At 39.1% G+C, this 19610-nt stretch overlaps 1 protein-coding gene across 4 annotated transcripts in view; it reads left to right on the top strand.

Moving 5' to 3' along the window:
- Positions 1 to 19610, top strand: part of CDC42SE2 (CDC42 small effector 2) — a 79638-nt gene that overhangs the window by 38115 nt on the left and 21913 nt on the right. For all 4 annotated transcript variants that reach the window (XM_084886767.1, XM_084886765.1, XM_084886766.1 and 1 more), the window contains exon 3: positions 11071 to 11388. In XM_084886767.1, the coding sequence (XP_084742893.1) occupies positions 11335 to 11388 (54 nt within the window). In that variant the 5' untranslated portion in view covers positions 11071 to 11334. The remainder of the gene's footprint in view (positions 1 to 11070; positions 11389 to 19610) is intronic.

Raw genomic sequence — 19610 nt, 5'->3', positions numbered from 1 at the left:
TACAGCTAGTTTTATCAGGTTGTAACAGCTGTAACTGCTGTATTCACCTTGGCTACTAGCCTGAAGGTGATGTCCTTCTGTAAAGAAGAACAGAGGCAAGACAATTGCACAGACTAGAACTGAAACCCCACTTAATAGAACCTCCCTAATAGTGGATTCCTTGTTATGTGAGACAACTTATTTCCTTATTTAAGTAATTTTGCCCTTCGATGCTGTTACTTGCTGTGGAAATCATCCTGATTTATTTGATTTCTCCCCTTTTTGATTACCTACAATCTTTTTGTGCTTCATGCGTTTCTACTTGATTATGTCCTGTGCTTTCTGGTAATTTATGCTTGTGTATATTGCCTTTGTAGCACATTATACACTTTGCGAAGTCAAGAGCTATGTTTATATCCTTACTGTGTCTAACACTAGTACGTTTTTCTTAATAAAACCACGAGTGCCTACTTACTGAATTGAATTATTTGAATAGTATTTGAAAGACCAATTCACAGAATTAAATTATTATAGAGGTTTTCTTCTAATTCACAGTCTTATCTTTAACCACACTGCTTCCTTCTAGGATTATGAGTGAAATTTGACTTTTGATTTAAGATGATTGGTGTGTAACATATTTTCAAGTGATTACTTCTACTCTAAAAATGTTGCTTGAACTTAGCCTTTTGTGTTTATTCAATTTTACCATGAAAATCAGCTCCTGTCCTATATATTGGAGTATTGGCTTTCAGTCTAATAAATTTTGCATTCTTCTCTGTTGTAAAAACAGAATGAATTGACTTCTATTTTCTGTGCTAATTTTAGGAATGAAGGACACGGCTTGTAAGAAGTATGATCAGAATTAGTTTGTTTGGCTTTGGAATGTGCATTTGCAAAAAACTCCCTGAAGTGTGCATCTCTGCTTTGTTCTTGGGACCTAATTGTGAGAGCGTGTGTGGAGGGTGGGGTGACAGGAAGTGGGAGACTTAGGGACAGGGCAGGTTTGGTGATGGTCTCATATATGGAGAGAGGCGTCTTGAAGTACAGGATGGATTATTTAGTTGCTTGTATTCCAAGCTCAATGAAACAAAACATACATACATACATACATACATACATACATTTGTTATTTATTTATTTATTTATTTATTTATTTATTTATTTATTTAGCCTAACTCAAGTCATCTATATTCTTTTCTGTTTCCTTTAAATTCTGTTATTATAATCTTGGAAAAAATGGTATATCAGCCTCTTTTTCTTCCTGAAAAATCTATGGTGTTGCTTTCAGTTCTGTTAAGAATTATAAAACTGCATGGTAAGCTGGTAGCACTTTCTGAATCCTTCAAAAAGTGATTTACATTCAGGAAATGATTTACTTTTTTTTTTGGTCTTGATGGGTTATGCTTAAAATCTGGGGGAATGACTTTATGAAGATGGAGAAAGTTATATGATGTGCTTGACCCATCAGTTTTAATTTGGTAATACCATTATTTAGTAATAGCAGAGGTTTAAATAATTAAGATCAACTTTAATGTGTTGTCTTTAATGAATGTTATGAAGAGATTATAGGAATGGAACATGTGTCTTAACCTAAGGCCATCATGGCAAGCATGTGATCTAAGCCAGATCAATCAGAATGAATGTTGGGACTTTTGCTAGAAATGCTGGGATAAAGGCACTTATTTGTTTATGCTTAATTTCAGCCCGAAAGTGTACAGTTATTAAATTCCTGGAAGCTGTGTTCTGACTATAAAAGAAAAGTCAGTTGAATAAGAAGCCAACATGGGCGGAGCAGTTCAGAGGAAAAGCATACCCTCGTCAGCCCCATTGGGCTGCTAGATCAAGTCTTTCCCAATTCCTCACTTACTCCAGCTGGCTTTGGATTTTATCTCACATGTATATGAAAACATCCTAACAGATACGTCCTTCCTACCAGCCATCCAACACTCTAACCACTGCGCACACCAGCCAGGGCAGTGAGATTGTTTTTTAGTTTCTGAGCATTCATTATTGGTGTATAAAAAGGGCATCAATTTCTGGATGTTGTATTCTGCTACATTTGTTAAAGCTAGCAGTTTTTAGGTGGAGTGTTGAGGGTTTTCTATGTATAGTTTCATGTCATCTGCAAATAATGACAGTTTTACTTTCTCCTTTGCAATTTGTACGCCTTTTAGTTTTTCTTCTTGTCTGACTGCTATGGCTAGGACTTCTATATAAAAAGGCTAACGTTAAGTATCCTTCCCACCTTCCAACCAGTCGCTATAACACACACTGACCACCATGGGGCAGACGCTCAATGCACACAAAGAAATGACACTGCAGACTTGGTGCTCACAAAGCAACACTTGGCTTCCCCCATATGGGACACAGGCTCTGCCACCACCCTAGAGCAACAGCCCACCAAGCTCGCCGACACTGCCGAGACCCCGTAGCACAAAATACACCCCCAGCCCAGCCCAGCCCAGCCCAGAAACGGTGGCTGTGGGTGCCAGGTAATGATATTACATAGCAACGCCCAGCTTCCTTTCCCCAGTGACGGGCCATCTATATATATAAAAACCTAAGCAACCGGCCGACTGTTCGACCCGTAACTATGATGTGCACTGACTACCAGGGGGCAGACGCTCAGCACACAGTCATGGAAACATGGAACAGTCTGATGAATCTCAGGGAAGGTGGGAGGGGGGAGGGCAGGAAGAATATTAACCAAAGATCTTAAATGCATACTAGAAACCCTTGGCCTGGCCTGCAGGGATCGAGCCGAAACCGGCAGTCTCACATCCCTCGAGGGGTCCTTGATTGTGAGATTGCGCAGGCCAGGCCAAGGGACCCCACAGGTGCCTGAGTCTGTGCACTGGGCCTCCAGTATGCCTATATTAGGCTTACTTTTTTCTGTATGTTTTTTTCTCTTCTCACTGTACACCCTAAGAATAGGATACCTATGTAGCTTTAGAGTCAACCATATAAAGACCTAAGCCACCGTTGACAAAACAATTTATGTGTTTAACTGAGCTCCAAAGCTTACATTAATTGAACAGTCTGGTTAATCTTTAGCAGTGGGCATGCATTTGTCACAGGTTTTGTCATTGCTTATCTTTAACTTACTAATGAAATATATAAGTAAAATATAAGCTTTATTGTTTATGCTCATCACTTGCGCCTGGAACTTAAAAGATACTGTTTATATATGTAATTCTTAGAGCTAAAGGCCTTTTCTCTAGATAATAGTTTCTTTTGCAAGAAGATTTTTGAACCATTTTAAAATTAGAGCACATTTTGTATCAGGTGCTAGAGACTATCGTTTGATGTTTGACTTGTGAGAAAACTTGACAACCTAATAACATAAGTCATCTCTAACCTTCTGCCAGGTATGATATTAGACACTTTGGTGATATAATTTTTGTGACCATATTGGGATGAAGAGTTTTTTAAATAACATTAACATAGTTCTGTTGTCAGCAAATTAATTTTGTATTAGTTTCTCCCAGCCGAAAAATCAGTGGCAGCTGAAAATACCTAATTTATTTGGAGCAAATATCAAGTGAACAAAAAGTTCTAAAGCATTTGCCACAAAGCAGCTAGGAATCAAATGTAAATCACAGCGATATTTTTCCTCTCTTGGGATGCATCTGAAATATAGTATCAAAGACTGCTATCCACTTTACCTGATTCCACATCCAGATAAGTGACTGTAGTTTGTATTCAGTTGACTTTCGTGTCCCCTAGAGATTGATAGGGGATTCCAGTCCTGACCAAGAAGCACAAATTACACATACTTCTCATTCTTTGGGCCTTTTAATTACCTCTCCTCATCCTTTATTTTTCAAAACACACTTGGCAGCCAGTTCAGGCAGTAATTAGGTACTGAGCTAACATTCCCTTCTGAAAATTTAATCCTTTGATGTCCAAGGCCTTCTAGTCTGAGAAAACCTGACTAAACAATGTATGATATGAAGATATAAATTTTTTATAATTAATAACTAGTAGCTAAACTAAGTTAGAATTACTTATTTAGCTATCCACTGAAAATCATCATATTGCTAATTTTACTATACACATTAACATACAAATAATATATACATTTAAATTTGCTTTTGAGGAAAATATGCCATTGCTATCAAGGGGATTAATGTAATTGGCTTAAGTTTTATTTTCTTGACTATACTTAATACTTCTCTTTTTTCACTTTTCCTTTTACCAAAATTATAATAAATAGACTTATGTGTTCTGTATGTGTGCTGCTCCATCTAAGAAAAGGAAGTTGACCATAAAAATTGTTATCCATTTGCTCAGAAAGCTTGTCTCTGCTCAGTTCCCTGGGTGAAGCACAAAAATAGGATAAGAATGATGATGGTCAGAATAACAAAGTATTAATGCTTCTTTAAACTTGTGTACCAAGTACTATTCTAAGCAATTTAAGTTTGCTCACTTAATCCTCACATAAACTTTTGAAGTAGACATAATTACAAACTCCATATTATAGAACAGCAAAGTGAGACACCCAGAGGTTGAGTAATTTGCTCAAGTCATATAGCTAGTGAGTGGAGGAATCAAGGATCCAAACTTAGACTGACTAGTTCAGTCTGCATTCTAAACCATAGCATCTTTGCTAGCTTGCACCTACATGCCATTGTGTAATATAAATGTGTTCTATCCATGTGGTATGAGAATCTAAGACAAGGAATTAAATTAAAACTTACACTTGACTTTGTGAATTCTACCTTGTGATTATCTGAGGACTAGCAAATACAAACTGCTCTTAGTGCCAGTATAGCCAAATATATATTTTTAAAACCTGAAATATATCAACTCAAGGTATTTAGCATGCTTAATTTGTGTGAAACAGAATCAGAAGTTTACAATTTACTAGTATACTTTAAAATAAAAGTTCTCTGACAGTTGTTAGTACTTCTTTAATTTTTAGAAATTTAGCTTGGGCGAGTGACAAGCTCTCACCAGTTATAAAATACTAGGGTCCCAGTGCATGAATTCATGCACCTTGAAAGGAACTGTGGGCTGCCAGGCTGCGGTAGGCATAGGGGTGGTTCTCGGCCCATCCTCTTTGCCCCTGCCAGGCTTCAGGAGCAGCGGGAGGTGGAGAAGCCCTGGGATAATAGGCACTGGCAGCCTCTACTGGCACCTGCTGATGACACCGAGTGATCAGGGGCCGGCTACTGGCACCTGCTGATGGCAGCAGGTGCGAGCGGGGCTGGCGCCAGCAGCAGGTGCGAGTGCTGCGTGGGACAAAAGAATTTTCAGTAATCACCAGAGGCTCACCCGATGACAGTGACTATGCCCCGCAGTGGTCTACCACCCCTGCTCACCTGCCAACGCCCGCCATATTCTGTGTGTACCCCCTGGTGGTCAGCACACATCATAGCGACCGGTTGTTCTGCCACTCGGTTTATTGGCATATTGGGGTTTTATATAGATAACGCTACGCTGTCAGTGTTCACATTCTGCACATAAATAAGGGATCAGACTGGCTAAAGGTATGCATCATTGACCTGCTTTTCAAATCAAGGCTTTATTCTTGTTTCTTTAGATGTTGGCTTAAAAAAGTTTTGTTAAATTGTGAGTAGGATGTTGGAACATAAATTCTTTAAATTGTTAGTAACACAACCATTCATACCTGCAACATTTGATTTAGGTGCAGAAGGTGAGGAGGAAAGGAAGCTGATGGTGGCTAGTATTTTATTTTTGACAAGCGGTACTATTACACTCTCACTCATGCCTGTCAAGGGAGCTCTGCCGGTTGTTAAGTGGCTTGATACCTCTCTTCAAGCTTTGCTAAATGTCTAAACTTTATGCGTTTATGAAATACTCTCTGGTGCAGTAGACCAGTCTGAGTCCTTATTTATGTGTGGAATGTGCTGAGCTGTGTTAAAGCCAAGTTCAGATGTTGATGTTGCAAAGAAACACTGCTCTAGTTATCTTAAGATTTAAAAAAGTATCAACTTTTCAATATGGATATGTTTTAAGCAACTTTCAGTCGAAGAAGGATATTAGTGGCAGTGTTAAAACTCTTTGTTCTGAATTCAATACTTCTCTAAAGGTGTTTATATATAAATGTTTTTAAGTATTTACACTTGTGAAAAAAAATTCTAAAAAGGAAGTTTTTTCAAAGAGCAATAAGATGGAAAACGTATTGTTTGACAGTCCGAGGCATGTCTGAAACATCTTAAGGTTTATATATTTACTTAATAAAAACAGGTGGAGTTACAAACATCCCCTTGGTGTTTGAATATACATTTCAGCAGATCTATTTTCTAGGTGGAAATACTTAACTAAAGCTGTATATCCTTTCTGTCTCATCTATGAAAATAGAAGCACAAATTATTGTACTTTTAACAGTCATTCTTACATTAACCATTAAGAAAGAGGGAATACTGTGAATGTCATTTTCATAGTACATGGAGTAGGGAAAAACTTTTATTTAAAATTCTCAAAATTCAAAAAAAATAAAAATAAAAATAAAATTCTCAAAATTCACTCTAATTGGGAAGAAATTTGAATTTGGGAAAAAGTGGGGTAACAAAGGATTATTACATATGGATTATAAATTAGGAAGCTATTTATTTTAAGTATATTAAACAGAAGAAATAAAAGAAAATACACCTTCCAATGGTAAAATTAATTTTAAAGGGGATTTCTGGCAAAGATAATTTATAAGTAAAAAGGAAATTGTCTAGCTTTATATGTAGATGAGAAAATATGATGGAAATAATCAATACATCAGAGTAGCTCCATATATCTCTAAGACATCAGCTCTCAAACAGAGATTTGGAAAGCTCAGAGTAGCTCCATATCTGACTGTGCTACAACAATGATGAGTATAAAGAATTTTCAGTTTAAAACAAAGGCATGTTTGTTCTCATAGAATTGGTTGAAGGAGATTTTATTTCACAATGAATTCTTAATGGCCAAGGTCTTTGCTTCAGGTTGGAATTAACATGTTAAATAGCAACCCTGAAATGATGTTTGTGATATTGTGAACTTAGCCTTTTGCTCTTACATTCTGTCTAGGAAGGAGATATATGAAGCATACTGTTCTTTTAAGCTTATGAACTTTCACAGTATTATCCTAATTCAGTGGACAAAGCCAGTTTCAGGACTGCCACTTCCTAGTTTGGAGTTTAGGTGAGATGAGGAATGTTCATCCCTGCTTGAAAATAAATTTTAACTATGGCAAAATTTTAACTAAATTTTCTTCCTTCTGATTTTCCTCCTTGAACATATGCTTAAAACTTAACATGTCATTTTTGTGTGAACATAAATTTTATTTCACTTAATGCTCAAGGTTTTGTGATCCTGTAATATACCTATTATTGATATAGAGTTGGCATAGCTTATAAATGAATGACAGCTCTTTAAAACATTTATAAATGTGTGATTGATCATTTACCACTTGGGGCAAAACTTTTTTCTTTGAATAATAAAGTTAATACACCTTTGATCTTTTCATTTCAAGGACTGCTTTTTCCCCCCCCTTCCTCTACCTCCTACCCTATGTTTTAAAAGTTAAGATCCAGTATTCTTGCAAACATTTTCTACACTTGAACTCTCCTTCTCTTACTTCTCAAAGCACTCTAATTTGATTTCTGCCCATACTACTTCACTAGAGCTGCTATCGCCAGGCCACCAAGTGTCTGCATCACCTTTCTCAGACTTTGTTGTCACTGAGGCAGTTAATACTGGTAGCCACTTCCTTCTGTTTTTTTGTTTATTTGGCTGGTTGGTTTTTTGTTAAACTTTACTGGAGGATAGTTTCCCCTTTATTTTTCAGAGAAATGGAAGGGAGGGAAAGAAACAGAAAGAAACATTGATGTGAGAGACACATCATCTGGTTGCCTCCTGTACGTGACCTGACCGTGACCTGACTGGGGGTCGGGAGGAGCAAACCTGCAACCCTTTGGTGTGAGGGTTGGTGCTCTGACACTTAGTACACCGGCCAGGCCTCAGTTCCTTCTTAAACACGCTCCAGTGACACCACGTTAACTAGTTCTCCTCTTTCTTTCTGCTAACACCCAATTCTCCTCTGTGAACTTCCCTTTCTCTAGTCATCCTTTAAACGCTGCTGTTCCTTAGGATCTCTTGGCTTCTCATGATAGTGCTTTCCCGAGAGTTTGGCATTCATTGCTTCAGTTATAATCTGATGGTTCCAGAGCTGCTGCTTGGCTACAGAGCTGTATGTCCAGCTGGGTACCGGACATCTTCCCTGCTGGTTGTAGAAGCCTGCAGGTGATATAGACCCGCTCCAGGCGTTAGAGGGAAACGGTGAACAGGTCAAACTGGTCTTAGCGATGACTGGAAATAGACTTCCTCCTTTCTTTTGTTGCTGCATTATAATCTCAGAATCATCTTCTGCATGAAATTTGGAACATGGTTGGCTAAGGTCAACCTTCAAGTATACTTGAGATTATCAGTTACAAAGAAAAGATAGGCTCTGTCTAACAGAAGATAGCCAGACATGAGTTCTCATAGATGTAGTTTGGTTGGCTACCTCAGGGTGTACTAGGTGTATTGGTTAATGTGGATTTTATAATCGAAGAAAACACGACAATTTCAAGAGAAACATCAGAAGTGCTTTATTCACAGTAGTGTCCATCGCTAGCTACACATTTTCCCCATCTTTCAGGTAATTTGTAGATAACATCCCAATAGAACTTTTCTTGTTTTCGGGCTGCTCAGAGTGTGTGTGCCATCGATCAAAACAAGTGGTAATCTGAAGGAGCAAAATCTGGTGAATACCGTGGGTGGGTTAATACTTCCCAGGCAAGATCTTTTAACGTGTCTTTAACTGTTTTTGAAGTGTGTGATGCTGCATTATCATGAAGCAAAATTACTTTTCCATGTCTTCTGACCCATTCTGGTCATTTTATGATCAAAATTGATTATTTGTTGTCGGTAGTGATCAGTATTAACGGTTTCACCTGGTTTTAGAAGCTCATAATACACCACACCTTCCTGATCGCACCAAATGCAGAGCATTTTCTTTCCAAAGAGTTGGCCTTGCAGTCGATGTTGATGGTGGACCTGGATCAACCCATGATTTTGTGCATTTGGGATTCTCAAAATAAATCTACTTTTCATCACCAGTCACAATTCAATGCAAAAAAAGACTTTCTTTTATGCTATTGAAGCAACATTTTACTGATGACTTTGCAGTTTTCCATTTATCTTTCATTCAGTTGATGTGGCAGCCATTTTTCTTTCTTTAAAATCTTTCCCATTGCTTGTAAACAATTGGAAATTGTTTGCTGAGCAACATTGAATCTTTCTGCAAGTTGTTTTTAAGTTTGACACATCTTCCAACAATGCTTGTGATTGTTGGTCTTCAAACTTTTTCAGTTGACCTAGACTTCCTTTGTCTTTCACATAGAAATCATCACTTTTAAAGCGTTTAAACCAGTGTTCACAAGTATCTTGAGATGGAGCGTTTTCATCATAAGCTTCCCAAAGTATTCAGCAGCACTTTTCTTCAAAATAAAGTAATGAATTAAAACAAATGCTCTTTCTTTTTTTTGCACAAAATTCAACATTTTTAAGTGTAAAATATCTGTGATGTTAACACCTTCAGCAAATTTGACTATGAAGTTTTGAAGCTTGCTGTCAATACAACAAAATAGCATACATATCAAATCACATATATATCAACATATGTGTAATTCCATCTATTGAAAAAAATCTGCATTATTAACTGGTACATCTAGTATACTGGTTTGACTGAAACTTATTCTGATGATAGTGGAAACAGGATCCTAACGTCTTGATTCAAAGTGCAGTCTAATCTAACCCTTGATAATCTCTCATGTACAATTATAATTTCATGGAGAAGGTGATAGTTTTTTTATTTTTTTTTAATTTTTTTATTTTTTTACAATTATTGATGAGTTATAGCTGCTTAAATATCTAAAAAAGTTGATTTCTATGCTACTTACTATCCGGGTCATCTTTGAGAACAAAAGTCTCAATTGAAGAAACCTATAGGAAAATGATCAGTATTTCTTTTTGGAATTAGAAACTATTATATGGTGTTTGAATTAGTGATTTTAAAAAACTTATAACAGTTTAAACTTTTATAGTCATAAAATAGAGTGCTCTGGGAAGGCAAGGATTTCTATCTTCTTTCACTGCTATACCCCTAATAACCTGATACTCAAAAAAGCCTTGAAAATATTTGTTGAATGAATATCAATTTATTAAAATCTTTAATTTTTTTCATTGTTTACTTTCTTTGGGAAATATTTATTCTTAATTTTATCACAGATTTAAGAAATAAAAGTGGTGATGGGGTGATGAGGGGAGAGAAACCAAAGAACTTATGGTACATACTTATTAGAGGCCCAGTGCACGAAATTCATGCACTGGAGGGGGGTTGTCCCTCGGTGCAGCCTGCACCCTCTCCAATCTGGGACATCCCTCTTACAACCTGGGACTGCTAGCTCCCAACTGCTCGCCTGCCTGCAAGCCTGATCACCCCCTAACCACTCCCCTGCCAGCCTGATCAACACCTAACTGCTCCCCTGCTGGCCTGATTCCCCCCCAACTGCCATCCCCTGCAGACTCTGTTGCCCCCAACTGCCCTCCCTGCTGGCCTAGTTGCCCCTAACTGTCCTCCCCTGCAGGCCTGGTTTCCCCCCTCCCCCAACTATCCTTCCTCATCTGCAGGCCTAGTTGCTCCCAACTGCCCTCCCTGCTGGCTGGCCTGGTCACCCCCATTTGCCCTTCCCTGCTGGTCTGGTTGCCCCCGACTGCCCTGGCTTGGTATCCTGATCACCCACAGCTACTCTCCCCTGCCGGACATCATGTAGCGGGCCCTCTTTGTCCACATGGAGGTGGCCATCTTGTGCGAGGGTGTGAGGGTCAATTTGCATATTACCTCTGTGCATATAGGATATGCATAACCCATGAATGCAGATAATAGGGTGGTAAGAATATGGGAGGTGGTAGGGGCTGAACAGAGGAGGTTAAGGCGGGGGGGGGGGGGGGGGGGAGACATCTGTAATACTGCCAACAATAAAAAAGTGAAAGAAATAAAAGCTTCTACAAATAAGTAACTTGTTTTCTTTACTTTTTTTTCCCCCCTAGACTACCTGAGCCAAGACAACATTTATACCTTCCTGGTGGTTCAGAAACCAGTCTCCGCAGAACCACAAGCAAAGAAAGGAAACATTCTGTCTTTTTCTTAGTTACTTTGACTGCATAAGATACTTGACTGCCAAGAACAAAAACTCAGAGAAGTATTAAGATTATTATTTGGACATCATCATACTGAGGAGTTTGCTTTGTGAAGCTTCCCGAGTAGAGATTTGGAAACTTCCTTGGTGCTCATTTATACTTTGGACTATAAGCATGAGTGAATTCTGGTTGTGTTTCAACTGCTGTATTGCAGAACAGCCTCAACCTGTAAGTATGAAGTAATACACATACAGATTGGGTGGGTGCTTATGAAACTCCAGAGGCCTGGTGCATGAAAATCGTGCACTGGAACGGGAGGTGGTGGGTCTCTTAGCCCAGCCGGTGCTCTCACAGTCCAGGACCCCTCGGGGATGTCTGACTGCCAGCTTGTGGCTGGATGGCCTTCTGCTGCTGCATAGCCTGCTGCTTGAGCTTCAGCAGCTGCTGCACGTGCATGGGCTGGGCCACTACAGTCTGTCCTGCGAACACCATCGAGTGCGTGAGTCAAGCACAGAGGCAGGCTCACTCTGAGTTCCCTGCGCTTCCCTGAGTCACTGAGTTGTTTAGACTGAGTGCCTTCTACAGAGGATGGCACTGGGACCGGGCCTAAGCTGGCAGTCAGATATCCCTCTTGCAGTCTGGGACCCCTGGGGGATGCAGCAGTGTGCCAAATGGCAGACGGCCAGGGAGGAGTCCAAATCAGGTGGGCGCCATGCTGCTTACGCTCATCCCAGCCCTCTGTTCCTGCTGCCACCGCTTGGCAGTGCTGCCACGGAGGCAGGAGAAGCTCCTGCCAGGCAGCTGTGCTTGCCCGCCAAGAGCCCGGCTTCTGGCTGAGCGGCGCATCATGGTGATGGGTTGTCCAGTCGTTCCACCATAAAGGCTGCTTAGGTTTTTATTATATAGACTAGAGGCCTGGTGCACAAAATTCATGCACTGGAAGGGGGGGGGTGTCCCTTAGCGCAGCCTGCACCGTCTCGAATCTGGGATCCCTGGGCTGCTGACTTCCAACCACTCGTCTGCCTGCCTGCCTGCCTGCCTGATTGCCCGATTGCCCCTGCTTCTGCCTGCCAACCTGATCACCCCTAATGACTCCCTGCCAGCCTGATTGACAGCTAACTGCTCCCCTGCTGGCCCGATCACCCCTAACTGTTCTCTCTGCCGTCCTGGGTCCCCTCCAACTGCCCTCCTCTGCCAGCCCAGTTACCCCTAACTGTCCTTCCCTACAGGTCATATTGCCCACAACTGCCCTCCCTTGCCGGCTATCTTGTGGTGACCATCTTGTGTTGGAGTGATGGCCAATTTACATATTATCTCTTTATTCGATAGGATACAGCTGGTGCTCAAATTGAGAATCAGGACCCTAGTAGTAATTGCAGGGCAGTTCTAAGGAGTGTCACAGAGAGTAGTTCAATGGATCTCTGAAAATCTGGTTAAAAAACGGGGAGAGGGAGGGATGAAAAATAATGTTTTTTTGAGTAAATGGTGTCAAAACTGTGCTAGACCATTGTACATGACGGGGAAGGCTGTGCTCTTTCACCAAGTAGATAACTTCTGGGGAGAAAGTGAGAGGAGGAGGTAAAACAGCTCGTTAAGCCTCGGAAATCAGGGGTGCAGGATGTGACAGCCAGACCAGATTGTACTCACATTTTTTCAATTTACCATCTCATTTTCCTCACAGAAACCCTTGGAGGAAGATACCATTATCCTTATTTTCCAGTTGAAATAGATCCAGTTTTTTGCTCAAAATCATTCATATTAGGTAGTAAGTGGTCTTGGCTGACTTCTTTTGGCACATGCCCCATGTTTTTTGTGTCTTCTAAATTATGCACATATTGTCATCTCTACCGTAATCCTGCCCTCCAGCCTCCCATTTTCTGTTCATCTAGATCAAAAGTCACCTCTACAAAATCTTCCCAGCTATCTCCTGACTTAGCAAATATTTATCTGCATTCCCACTAGCTCTTTACTTCATTTTTCTATTATAGCATGGAACTTCTTATATAGTAATAATTGTTCTCTAGTCTCTCCCTCCACATTTTTAATTCTATAGTGGCCCTGACCATATTTACTTTGTATCTAAAGGATCAAATCTAATACCTTGGAAAATCTATTACATGCTGGCTGGCTGGCTGAATGAGTGAGTTTATGTTTTATTGTTTGTTTGTGATAGACTAAAAGGACAAATGAGGTATAATCTTAAGATCTTTTCTAAGACTTTCCCTGGGTATTCACAGTCAATTTCTAATTTTCCTCATATATGCAGTTGTTTTTTAATGTCTCAGTCTCTTACGTCTAGCACCCCAAAGGGTAAAATATGAAAAATGGAGGGTGGGGGGAGGAAAAGGGGTTGTTGACTTTTTAAAAACAAATATATATATTTTTACTGATTTCAGAGTGAGGAAGGGAAACATTAGTGATGAGAATCACTGATCAATTGCCTTCTGCACGCCCCCTACTGACATGTGCCCTGACCGGGAATCAAACCCTGACCTCCCGGTTCCCTGGTTCTTCATGGGTCGATGCTCAAGCACTGAGAGACCTGCCAGGCAGGCGCTACTTTTTAAATCCCCTGGAAGTCACTCAGCCAGACCAGAAGTGAAGAGTTCCGATGCTGGCTGCCTATCTCTCTCTTCTCTGTCACCAGAAGTGGAGATATTTGGAGGACCGGGTCCTTTTTGCCTACTCTGGCTCCCACAGCTGTGTGTGAGCTGCTCTGGGAACACAAGAGTTGGCTGATGGGTAATGCTACTGTGCTAAGGGCTGACATTGACTGAAATTAACTGGTTTACCTTCCAAGCCGTCCGCTGGTGGTTGTGAGCCTTGAACAGACTCCGTCAGGCTCAGTCTGCCCTGCGGGTGTTGGTGGCAATGCAGATTCCTGGTGCTGTTTGGCCACTGTCTTGTTCACTGCTTTCTTTTATAATTTTGGTTCTTATATTTAGGGCTTTGATCTGTGAAGTGTGGAAGTTTGGTTGATTTGTGTGGTGTGAGGTGGGGGTTTAATTATTCTTTGTCTAAAGACAGTCATTAAATAGCCAATCTTTTTATTACTAATTTGAAATGTCATCTTTATTATATACTATGCTTTCATATATTTAATAGTCCACTTCTGAAATACATTTTATTCTTTTGGTACTTGTGTTTACACATATACTATCATATTGTTTTAATTGCTGCCGTTAGTGTATTTTGCTGCTTCATAGAAGAGATCTCTTTCATAGATCTTTTTCAGCTGTATTGGTAACGTCTTATTTTTTAAGGTGGATTATTATTTGATCCATTACTATTTTATTCATGTTTTTATTTGTATGAGATAGTTCATAATGCATATCTTTATAGGTGTTTAATTTAGCATTGCATTACATTTAGAGTAAGAGGTGACATCTTTAAAATTGAGTAATCTCATTGAGAAACATGCCATGTGTCTTCATTTATATAGAACTTTCCATGTAAATTTTGTACATTGCTTGTTAAATCTGTTTTTAGATATTTTATGGATTTTATATTACTATTCTGCATGAAATTCTATTTGTCTTTTATATTTTCTAATTGGATTGTACTAATGTATAGGAAACCAATAATTTTATGTACCAATTTTTTATGCAGATACCTTACTGAAAACTTTATATTTTCTAAATATGTCAACATAGTGACATTTTTAAAGCTTTTTCTGATACGTAAACTTTTTGGGTTGTTGATATCTTACAGCACTGACTAAGAACTCCAGAATTATGATGTTGAGTAGTGTCATTAAGGGTTGAGCATCCTTGCTTCTCCTGACTTTAAAGGGTTAGGTTGTGATTTACTTAAATATAAAATGACTGTGTACTTTAGTGATTTTATGGTTACCTATACATTTAAGTTATTGTATATAATTTATCTCTGATAATTCCAAGGATTATATTTTTAACATTTTTTAAAGATTATGGAATACTTGAATCCTGTTGCCATTTTGCTTTTAATATTCCTTGTAATTTTTTATTGGAAATTAGACATGATAATACTGGGTAAAAGGAAGTGAGGTAAATAGGTCTTTATTATGAGGTTTTATAATTATTTGGATAGGGGTTAGGCCATACTGTTTGCTGTAGCTATAGGGGCGGGTAAAATTTCCTTCAGTGAACTTGTATGTGTTTTGAGTTTCCCTAGAGACTTTAAATATTCCCCTGTTCTATAGGAGCCATGTTACAGATGATGGTGAGGGGTGGGGAGGGGAAGGAAACTTTATGTGCTGCTGTGCTTAGATTTCTGTCTTAGTGAGTCTGCCCTGGGCTGTGCTGAGCACGGTACTTCTCAGTTTTGTTTTGGTTTTTACTTAGTTCATGCAAAAAGGCTTGAGGGCACTGGAGTTGGGTCTTTCCCCCTATATGGAAGGCTTTTCCCCAGAGCTGGTTGGTTTCTGGTAAAACCCGTTGATTAGGCTCTGGTAAAGTAGTTTCTCTTCAGGATAGGCTTTGTAAGAAGCAGGATGCTCTGGGTTATGTAAAAATGGCTCCCATTCCCCACTCATTGCTGAAAAACACTGGAGATTTTTCTCTGCTCTGCACTTGAAGAACATGGTAGAGTTCCTGGAGGCGAAACTGTGGGGTCCCCCTAAGACTGGACCCGTGGTGTTTTACTCTCAAACTTGTCTACGCTAATCCTCCAGCAGCTCATCGGTTATGGGTTATACTCTGGTCCTGGATACCGGAGGTTTTTCCTCATGGGAACTCGTGATTTTTTTGTATCTGCCTCTCTCTCCAATTCTGAGGGCAGTGGTTCTCTCTGTGATACCAGTTCTCGATTGGCTGTACGAAGAATTGTTGGTTTTCACTTTAACTTTTTTCTGTTGTGTGGATGGGAATGACACTTTCCAAACTCTGACATGCCAGACCACAAACCAGAAACCATATCACCATGTTTTTTTAAGATTGGTTTCTTTATTGCTGATATTCATAATGTATGCAACAAAGTGAATCCTGTTCTAGCTAGGTACTCATAAGTAGCTAAAATAGCAAGGCATAGGTTGGAAATTTAAATATCAGGAGCATACAGCCTTGGGATTATAAATGAAGCGTTAGAAATACATTTTTGGTGTACAAAGGATATGCAGCGTGAGGGGTTTTTTTGCACACATATAACATGTCAGTATTGTGTTTTTGTTTAATAATACATATTTGTATTCCACATGCGTTCCATGGGCATCTGATTTCTTAGTCTTTGGACTTGCTGAGAAATATGACACAAAACTGAACAGGGCATTGTGGTTACTGAGTGGAAGAATAGCTTGTTTGTTGGCACTTAATGGACAATTATATGTATGTTTGTTTACAGTCTACAAAAACATAGCCTTGCCATTCCATTAGGCAGTATCAAGAGTGCTTTATTTGAAAGCTGCCCAGTCATCTCTAAAGTTCTCTAAAGTATTCACTGAAATTAAGTGGCGCATGCCATCTCCCACTCGTCCTCTCCACCCCCTGCTCTTGCACATTCCGTGTGTGAAAAAGAATAACCCACCATTGGGAAGAACGTAGACTTTGTTTTTCTGTAGTAGCATAAGAATCATACTTTTTCTTCTGACTCCTTTATTTTAAGAGCATATAATACAGTCCCATTTTTTTTAGCGGTAGTAATCCAAACCTCTTTAATTGATGGTAGTATAAATACCATAGTTGCTATTGCTAGATATAGCTAAGGCTGTACATTTAAAATTGGATGGTGCCTTACAACACAATTTTTTAAAAATGGAAAGGTTCATAAGCTGTTTACAGGACTGTAGTGAATTCTTTGACCTACTTATTGTTGTGCATTGGAATATAGGAGGGCTTCTTTGCCCCTAGCTTATTGAGGAATAATTGGTATACAAAAAAACTGCACATAATTAATGTTTACAATCTGGTGAGTTTGGGCATGCATATATATATATATATATATATATATATATATATATATATATACATATACATACATACATACATACACACACATACATATACATATATATATATATATATATATACATACATACACACACACACACACACACACACACACACACACACACAGTCTTGTTATGACCACCCCAATCAAGGACATAAACTTCTAAGGTATCCTCAAAAAAAACAATGAATATTCATCTATTCATGTTACATGCCTTCCCCATTTAATGTTTTTGCCACATGGTACTGATAATTTATCATGCTATTTGTCTCTGAAATGTGTTATTTTAATTAGACATGTACAGCCGTCATTATTAGGGCATACAATAAAACTGCTATTTCTCCAGTGGGCCAGGTACTGACGAAATAACAGTGAACAAAATAGACATTGTCTCAGCCATCATGGCTTTCACTCCAGTGGCAGAAATATGTAATAAATAAACAGGTGTATATTATATCAGGTGATGATAACTGCTCTTTGGAAAAAGAAAGCAGGAAAATAATAGAGAAGGGGAAATGGTGGTATTAAGGTGTACAGGTGATAAAGTGATTTATTTATTTCAGATAGGAAGAGAGAGATAAAGAGAGAGAAACATTAATGATAAGAAAGAATCATCAATCAACTGCCTTCTGCACACCCTCTACTGCGCCCTGACTGGGAATGGAACTGTGACCTCCTGGTTCATAGGTCAACACTCAACCCCTGAGCCACCTGGCCATGTGAAGTGGTATTTGAGTAAGGGACTAAGAAAAAGGCACACATAGAGCTCTGGAAGTGCTGAGGTTGTATGTTAACACGTTAAGCGCCAAGCCTGTTTTGTCTTTCTTTCCATTTAGCCCGCGATACCTGATTTCATTCAGGGCTGGCGACCCGAGACTGACAGGTCCAAACAGAAAGTACAGTGTCAGTCACCGGTGGCTGACATGGCGCTTCACGTGTTAAGAGGAACCTCAAGGCAGAGTGGCTGTGAATCAAGGGGACAGTGGCAGGAAAGAGTCATGGAGGCAGCCAAGAGCCAGATTGTGTATGGCTTTAAAAGCCCTGAAACGACTTTGGGTTTTATTCTTTGTGAAATGGAAACTCATTGGCTGGTTTTGAGTAAAAACCAAAGTGGAAGAACATATTCTTTCTCCAGTGGTTTGAATGGTACTGAAACTCAGAGTTTGCACCGACTGACCGAACTGTTCACTGCATGCTATTGAGTTACCTTCTCCCCTTCCCGCACTCAGCCAGCGAGTCCTGATAAGCCTTTAATATGTTCAGTGGAGAGTTAGGGGTTGCTAGAAGACCTTAGTACTGCAGCCTGAGAGGATGACCTAACAGTTCTCTGAACGGTGGCTAGAGGAAATCTGAGCAGAGGGCATTCTGTGATTTTAGAAAACTCATGTGATCAAGTAACTAAAAAATACACATATGTGGCAAATAAGCTCCACTGAAATTTTTTTCCTATATGATCATTAGAAAATACTGTATGTCCTCATTTTTATAAAGACAGTCTTCCTCATCATGGGAGGTCATGGTAAGTAGTCAGTGTGTGCTCCTATTAACTGGCCACTTCTGTGAATGTTGAAACATTTCTTAAAAGGTCTATTGTTTGCAAGTCATCTGACTCATCTGGGAGATTGTTATGTTTAGAAAACACAGTCTTCATTGAAAAGTTCTGTCATTCCTATAAATGATATGAAAGTCTGCATCTTTTAATAAGGCGGGGAATTTTCAAAGTGCCTAAAATAAAGTTGCTTCTCTCATACACTAATAGCATTAAGCTTTGTTTTACTGACTATTGGGTTTTATAAACCTAGAAACAGCAAGAATGAAGGGGATTAGGCCATTATTTATCTAGAGTTAGTGTGGATTGGGTTCTTATCTCACATGGTGTATGTGTAAATAGGAAAGAAAGTCATTCTCTTAAGGAACTCAAACTTAATACTAGGCAGGTAGAGTTTAGGTAATAAACTAGTCATTGTAGGAAAATAAAATGGTTATGCAAATTTTACATAATCTGTGACTGAAGAGAAATTAGAATTTAAATAATTTCTTAGGACTGATGGTATAGTGGTATTTTAATTATCTGGGCTTGATTTTTATGGTGTCTTTGATATATTGAACATTTTCAGAAACACTTTTTAAGAATTTATTTATCAGTGATGTAAATATATGGTAAAAAAAAATTTCTGTATTCAGAATTTTTATCTGCCTTAAACTTGTAGAATGGGTAGATAATATTACAGATCCATTTTATTTTTTTATTTTTATTTTTTAAATATATTTTATTGATTTTTTTACAGAGAGGAAGGGAGAGGGGTAGAGAGTTAGAAGCATTGATGACAGAGAATCATTGATCAGCTGCCTCTTGCGCACCCCCTACCAAGGGACATGCCCTTGACCGGAATCGAACCTGGGACCTTTCAGTCCGCAGGCTGATGCTGTGTCCACTGAGCCAAACCGGTTTCTGCCAGATCCATTTTATTAGTGGCCCTCTCATATGCAAGACAAATTCTATGATCTCAGCTATGTCTCCTGAAGTA

This window comes from Pipistrellus hanaki (genome assembly GCF_964339955.1).
Source record: "Pipistrellus hanaki genome assembly, chromosome: 5".
In the NCBI taxonomy this organism is placed as follows: Eukaryota; Metazoa; Chordata; class Mammalia; order Chiroptera; family Vespertilionidae; genus Pipistrellus; species Pipistrellus hanaki.
The sequence above is the reverse complement of the archived record's forward strand: the minus strand, read 5'-3'. Positions and strand labels throughout refer to the sequence as shown.